Here is an 8,056-nt window from a genome sequence, read left to right on the forward strand (position 1 = left end):
ATTGTGTCCTGACCAATATACTTATACACTCACACACACACACAAACACACACACACGTATATATATATATATATATATATATATATATATATATATATATATATATATATATATATATATATATATATATATATATATACAGTTCGAACACGTTCCTACTCTACTCCCGAATTTTTTTTCGACATCCGAAGTAAACAATACTCGTACATGTAGTCTGTACTCATAGCGCCTGATGTGTTTTTTTTTTTTCCGCCATAGAAGGCAGTACTTCGACCTCGGAGGAACCCTCAATTAGCGCGGCTTGGGTCAGTCCTCTGTTCTCGTCAGCTTCTTGAGGTTATGCCCTGTGCATTCTGCTATTATTGTACTGTTTTAATCGTGATTTTGTACGTGCATCCTGTTACGGTAATTTACGTAAAGTATGGGTCCTAAAAGACTTAGTTTAGCAAGTGGTAGTGGTAGTGGTGAGAAAAGGAAGAAGGAAATGCTTTCTTTAGACGTAAAGCAGGAAATTATTGAAAAACCTGAGAGTGGCGTCCCCGTGAGTGAACTTGCTAAACAATATGGCCGTAATATGTCGACAATCTCGATAATCCTGAAAGAGAAGGAAGCTATTGAAGCAGTGAAACCTTCTAAGGGGATCACCATTATTTCAAAACGCCGTAGCCCTATCATAGAAGAGATGGAATGACTTCTGCTAATCTGGATCACGGACAGAGAGATTGTTGGCGATACCATCACCGAAACCATCTTCTGCGAGAAGGCGCACGCCATCTTCACGGACTTGAAGGAGGAAGGCTCTGGAGGTAATGCTGGGGAGAGTTCAACCGAACCTTCCTCAGACAATTTCAAGGCATTTCGTGACTGGTTTAAGAAATTTAAGAAACAGTCCGGGATTCATTCAGCTGTTCGCCACAGAGAGGCTGCTAGTGCGGACACAAAGGCTGTAGCTGACTTTGTCAAAAACTTTGAAAGGATCAGGCTGAAAGAAGGCTACGCAGAGCAGCAAATGTTTAATTGTGATGAAACCGGGCTTTTTGGAAAAAGATGCCCAGTCGAACCTACATCACTGCCGAAGAGAAGTAATTGCCTGGGCATAAGCTAATGAAGGATCGGTTGACTCTTGCCCTATGTGCCAATGCTAGCGGGGACTTTAAAGTCAAGCCACTACTGGTTTACCATTCTGAGAACCCTAAGGCCTTTAAGGCATACAACGTCGATAAGGACCAGCTTCATGTTTTCTGGCGATCCAACTCGAAGGTCTGGGTCACTACGCAGTTCTTTGTGCAATGGGTTAACCAAGCTTTCGGCCCTTCTGTGAAGAAGTATCTTTATGAACAGAAATTGCTTTTAAAGTGCCTGCTATGCCATGACAATGCACCTTCTCATCTCCCCGGACTTGAAGATGATATCTTCGATGAATTTAAGTTCATAAAGGCGCTGTATATTCCACCGAATACCACCTCTATCCTCCAGCCCATGGACCAGCAAGTCATCTTAAATTTCAAGAAGTTCTACACCAAGCACCTATTCAAGGAGTGCTTTAATGTCACACAAAGGATAAACTTAACTTTGCGTGAATTTTGGAAAAGCCACTTCAAAATCGTGCAATGCTTGAAGATCATAGATCAGGCTTGGGTGGGATTAACTCGACGGACCCTCAATTCTGCCTAGAAGAAGCTGTGGCCTGATGCAATTTCTCCCCGAGAATTTGAAGGTTTTTGACCCCAAACCTGATCCCGTGGTGGGTGCAGCGGAAGACGTAGAGGAAATCGTCTCCCTTGGCAAGTCCTTGGGTCTGGAGGTCGACGCAGATGACGTCATGGAACTCGCCGCCGAAAATCACGACGAACCCACCACAGAGGAGCTCAAGGAACCCCATGCTATGTCAGAGCACATGAGTGATGACGAAGAAGGGATCAAGGAGATAGAACATGTATTAGGTTCGGCACAAATAAAAGAGGTGTTAGGAAAATATCTTTTCATGGTCGACTTCATCGACAAATACCACCCAAAAAATTGCAGGTTTGTTGTGTAGTTGCGCAGTTCGATGATGTTTGCCTAACTCACTTTCGAAACAATCTGAAAAGCCATACCATGCAACTATCTATCAATAGTTTCTTTAAAAAAAACTACGAAGCAAACTCGTGATGAAGAGGAAGGAAATGGTTCAAAGAAAACGGCAAAGAGTAAAGCGAAAGAAATTCAATCGATTTTAAGTGTAGAGAGTGAAAGTGATTAAAATTAATCATCAAAGAGAAAAAAATAAAATGTAAAAAAAATATAAAATATAAAAGAAATAAGCGAAGATATGTTAAAGTTCACTTAGTGTAAGTTAGAATAACTTATGGTAGTGTACGTTTATCGTAGTTAACCTCTTTACCTCCTCGCCGCCCGTCCGTCTCCTCTCTGCGCAGTAAGACCAACAACATCTGCGCTGGAGTTTCTAAGGTAAGGTGACACTAAAAAACTGTTTCTTATTAATCATTTTTTGATAATTCTTCTTTTTCACATATCTATTATCTAATTTAGTGTGCGTTATTCTCATGGGAAATTATGTGTAGTAGTTTATTAAGAAGTTATCATAGATTTTTAGGGTCAACCGCGGATTAATCCTATTTCAATGTATTCTTATGGGAAAATTCGTTTCGACATCCAAACATTTTCTACTTCTGAAGTCGGTTGTGGAACGGATTAAATTCGTATGTAGAGGTACCACTGTATATATATATATATATATATATATATAGTATATATATACATAAATATACACACAGACACATATATACACAAACACACACACACACACACACACACACACATATATATATATATATATATATATATATATATATATATATATATATATATATATATATATATATATATATATATATATATATATAGATAGATAGATAGATAGATAGATAAATATATTTGTGTGTGTGTTTTCTGTATATACTGAAGTGGATAGGTTTTTTAATTTACTTGTAAGGTTTATTAAAAGAAGGCAATACCCTTCTTCATAATAGAGCCATAGAGACTGTATCACCTAATACTGTATATTCTGCAATAAATTTTATGATAAATGCTTTTAGAAGAAAATATATCTTTTTGTCACTTTCACTTCTGTTTACTAAGCTATTCACAATGGCTGGTATGGATGACATATAAAGGTTCACCATAATCCAATTTCAAAGGTGTAACACCTCATTCCAATTTGCAAATGCTGATCTGCCAAAACAGATCAGGTAAAGCGATTAAAATCCTTGAAGTTGAGCACGGATATAATGGGTTGTCATCAATAAAAGTCAATGAGAAATTGAAGTCGCAAAATTTATCGCCGGGTCCCAACAATAGAACTTCTATGTGTCCTGGAATTAAGTCAAGTCAACAGAGGAAATAACAATCATTCTTCAAGTATGAAAAATAAGTTTTCTTCCTATATGCTTTATATTTGCTATATCATTTATGAATTCACATGCTTTTTATGAGAGTGTCATTATGATAAGTCGAATGATACTACAGGTATTTGTCTATTTCATGGACGACACAAGATATATAATAATTACTACTCATCAGTGTAAGAGTTAAACAATTCCAGTTATACAATGTACGCTTGGACACAGGGGTCTCTGGTATATCTCGCTCTGAGGAAGTACACCCTACCACAACCTGACTTCTTTGTGAGTAGCAAAATATAAAAAGAGAAATCTAATATAAATTTTAGTGTGCCCGAAGTTTTTGCACTGAAGCATGTATCATATTTCAAAATATCTTTAATTTCCTATACTGCAAATTAATAGTGTTATATAGTCCAGGTAGAAAACATTTACTATCGATCTCAGAGGCCGTGTAATAGTGTTTTTCTAAAATATCTAACAAACCGGCTTATGAATTTCCATGAAACTACAGCAATGAATGTTTCAAACATGAGCCTAATTTTTGGTGGTACAATGAATTGACAGATGTGCTTAATTACCGTTTACTCTTAGAAAAAAGAGGAATTTCTTCCCTTCCTTTAAAGCGTTTCGAAGAAGTGTTACTTAATCACGTAACTGTGACGCAGAGGTTCCCCCAACCTTCTTTCGGTGTTTACACCTATAGCTATCCTAGTAACCCCCCCCCCCTTTCATTCTTGCCTTCTTTCTTTCATTCCCATTGTTATTAGGCTACCGAGTAAATCCCTGTTTGGAAAGACTGTGTACTGCACATGTAAAATGAGCCGGAAGAGCAATAAAATGTTTTATGGTGGTAGATAATGATTAGATGGTTAACACAAATTATCAAACATAAAAGAAGAGGTTTAAAACAGGGGTGTGGAATCGCACTGAGAAACATTCTACTCGGACTCCTGCAAATTTTAGATTTGCGACTAAAAAATAAAATGAAAAAAAATGAAAACATTAGTAGAAATAGAAAACAGTTTTTTCCTTGAGAGTGATGATGAGTAAAATGTATAAGTGTCCATTTCTTGTTTTTTTTTTTTTTCATCCCTCATAAATATATGATTTCCAGCAATTGGTGGTAACATTATTTTGGAAAAGCAAAGCTAATGATTACTTTGATACGAGTATATCAGCTTGGCATGTAGACAATGTCAAAGTATTTCTCAAAGTAAGGTTGATTGGTTTATTAATTGAAGTCTGGTATAATTCCAGTGATGAAGTTGCAATGATATTTGTCACATACCTTTTAAGTAACAAAAATAGGTACTGGTACTTATAACGTAAATAAACATATAAAACTATAGGTTTAAATATAATACATCTTATGTATGCATGAACACACACACATACACACACACACACACACACACACACACATATATATATATATATATATATATATATATGATTTAAAAAATTATCAAATGGTCGATGTCAATGCCCTTATATGAAACATCTTTTGGAAGTCTACCCTCTAAGGAATTCAAGCTCCACTCTCTGGTGAAATTGATATGATAAATTATATAAATCAATGCTCTTTGTCATTTTCTTCCTGGCAATGGATGTATCGAGTAACCTGTGTTGTATGGAAGAATGAGTCCTAGGGCTTAACCTAAAGAAAACTATATTTCTATTGCTTTACCAACACTCGCTTGAAGTGCGAAGTGTATGGTTAGCATGGCTTCTTTCGTCTCCTGTCATAAGTCTCATTCTTGATCTTCAATTTAAGTGAGTTGGTAAGATATAAAACGTTGGTCTTGTGTTTAGGTAAAGTCCAAAGTCACGAATCACATTACCAGGTATGCTGAACTTTTACTGATAAAGAAGTTTGTATTGCTTGGGGTAGGTCATATGACAATTATATATGGAGTTGAACAGGCGTTTACCAATTCGGGGGATGGGAGGCACAGGGGAAGAAACGTTATAACAACGTCACTGAGGGACGTCATCACTTTTGCGAATGTGTGGGTGGCGAAGATTGGCCTTAGCCTCATTTTCTTAAGTAAAAAATTTAATGAACCGTAAATGGCAATGCACAGTATTTCCCAAAATTAGGTCATTGTATGAAGCGCTCCCTGCTTTGATATCATGGAAATCCATCAGTTTTTTTAGGAGTTATTTAAAAAAAAATACTATTACACGGCCTATGGAAACGATAGTAGATTACCAAGTTCTTTTAAATATGGAGGATCTCATTAGCGAATTGTTCATTATCAAATACATAGTTGAAATAATAATTAAATGATGACTACAATATGAAAGTAAACACCACAAAAACAACACTATCAAAAGAAACGAGTATAGTAATAATGATAATAATAGTAACAGTAATGATAGCTAATATATTATGATAGAATCAACTGAGAGGGGGCCAGGGTCGTTAAAAAATCTACCACTAAGAAAAATGTAACAGTTTATAACATATGTTTTAAAATACTTTCATCAAAAGACGTCCAATGCTATTTAGCAGAGCATAATTCTTATAGAATCTATTTAAAGCATAAGTATTACTAGGAGAGAGAGAGAGAGAGAGAGAGAGAGAGAGAGAGAGAGAGAGAGAGAGAGAGAGAGAGTTTGGTTTCCTAATTACTCCATAATTCTCTAATAATCTCTGTCACAGAGAGATTAGCCATTGTGGAGTCTGCTTAACGAAATATTCTGATAAGGAAGGTCAACAGATTTAAGAATAGATCTTATGAAGATAATTAGTTTTCGTGAAAATCTTTTTATATTAATCTTCTTTCACAAACCAGATGCCATGTTTAGAGAGTTTATTAGAATTAAGAGGATGAAATGAGTTAAATTTTTAAAATAAAGAATTATGAATTAAATAATTGGCAGAGAACGCAAGTTCGGAATTATAAAAAGAAGATTGAATAGTTCTAATATCTTTACGTTCATTCAATGTTCGATGTTGTTCCTATATAGTGGATGCTGAATTATTAAATAATTTACTAATCAATTACGATCCCTAATGAACATGATACAACCTCTCCACCAGCCTCAGTGGGATCAGCAATTTCAGCATTAATCTTCTGCCCACCATGTTCACTGATTATGAGTCTGAGGAAACAGAAACCTTTTATATGTTCAAAGCATAATTCTTACACCTATATCAAAATTTGGGACGCTCTTCTAAGTCTCTTTCGATTAAACAGAACCTCATATGACATATCAAAGGGAAAAGTTACTTAATTTCTAAGGCGTAATATAGCACCTGGCTCCTTCTGGTATGCATGAACAGCATCATTACAATGATGTTGTAGAATATATCCATGCAACTAAGATCTCTGAAAATACCACCATAATAAGAACTATACCTCATTTAAAGTTTTACTAGAATTCGTTTTCCATAGCAAAAGTGGAACAAACATCTATAACTAAGAAAAGAACAGTAACATCAAGTACAAACTTTATAGAAACATTTATAGTCAATGACTATATTTTCTTTGAATATGCTTGTTGTTATCCGCTTATTTTTTTTTTCCAAAAGTCTACTTTTACTTTCCAAATCCTTTTTTATGTTAGGATAAAATCTTATTAAAACGTAATGAGGAAATATCAAGGGATTTATGGAAGAATAATACAAATTTTAAAAAATGCAAGAATCCTAAAACAATATCTATTGTATATTCAACTTACTTCTAAACTTACAAGAAACAGCCTCATTTGACTGATTTCATAATGAGTTCTCTTCAGTTACGTAACTTGAAGTTGAGTTAATTTGAACTGTTTGGAAACAATTCGGTAACCGACGGAAGTGTCCTGATAATGATTTCAATAGGCTAATTATACGTTTATATTCGATAAATAATGAAAAAAATAAATATTAGAAATTTTCTAGCAGTTAACTTTGTTAAAAAGTAGTAATTGTAATATTATAAAAAAAAAAACAAGAAATATTCATAATCGAAGGTCACAATATTCGACCAAGTGGTCACCCATCCAGCTACCACCCTAAAACAGGTTACTCGTCCTGCTTCTGACAATGAGTGGTAGGGATTAATGCTACCTATCTACTGTAGTATAAGCATAATGTAAAAAAAAAAAAAAAAAAAAAAAAAAAAAAAAAAAAAAAAAAAAAAAAAAAGCTGTAAAACATATCAAGAAATTTTATCAAACTCTTCTTTTGGACGCTGTATAGGGAAATGGCAATTCCTTACATCCAGCCGGCGACAATATGTATTAATATCAGAAGCTCTGAGTTACAAGGTAGAAAAACAAAATGAAAATGTATACGAAAGAAATTGAACGGACATCTTACATTGATGGATGATAACCTAGTACTTCATAATAGAGTATTGTTATGTCTCTCTCTCTCTCTCTCTCTCTCTCTCTCTCTCTCTCTCTCTCTCTCTCTCCTTTTTGTGACTGGTGAGGTAATAAAGGATTACTTCACACAAAAACTGACTCCTGTAAATTTGAGAGTCACATATTCATTGCTGTAAATGGGGATCGTATGGTTTGAATGGAATATCAGACGGAGGTAGTCACATAAAGGAAAAAAGTTATAAAACAAGCAAATACAAAACAGTGAAAAAAGTATTATATATATATCCTTATGCAAAGCTATCAGAATTTATAGCATTACCTTTGGGGGAGTACG

General features: G+C 34.8%; 1 protein-coding gene across 1 annotated transcript; it reads left to right on the top strand.

Annotated features, from left to right (window-relative positions):
• The first annotated feature begins 422 nt into the window (after positions 1-422).
• LOC137640858 (tigger transposable element-derived protein 1-like) lies at positions 423-1,675 on the top strand. Its single transcript, XM_068373320.1, has 3 exons — positions 423-623; positions 792-1,083; positions 1,407-1,675. Exons 1-3 carry the CDS (start codon positions 423-425, stop codon positions 1,673-1,675), a joined length of 762 nt encoding a protein of 253 aa, XP_068229421.1.
• The last annotated feature ends 6,381 nt before the right edge of the window (positions 1,676-8,056 follow it).

This window comes from Palaemon carinicauda, chromosome 5, assembly GCF_036898095.1.
Source record: "Palaemon carinicauda isolate YSFRI2023 chromosome 5, ASM3689809v2, whole genome shotgun sequence".
In the NCBI taxonomy this organism is placed as follows: Eukaryota; Metazoa; Arthropoda; class Malacostraca; order Decapoda; family Palaemonidae; genus Palaemon; species Palaemon carinicauda.

What these genes read in the sequence shown, in the direction of transcription:
- LOC137640858 (XM_068373320.1), top strand. Translation starts at nt 423, where the DNA reads ATGGGTCCTAAAAGACTTAGTTTAGCAAGTGGTAGTGGTAGTGGTGAG. An exon ending in AGAAGGAAGCTATTGAAGCA is followed by an intron (nt 624 to 791) that starts GTGAAACCTTCT and finishes ACGGACTTGAAG; the next exon opens with GAGGAAGGCTCTGGAGGTAA. An exon ending in TACATCACTGCCGAAGAGAA is followed by an intron (nt 1,084 to 1,406) that starts GTAATTGCCTGG and finishes CCGGACTTGAAG; the next exon opens with ATGATATCTTCGATGAATTT.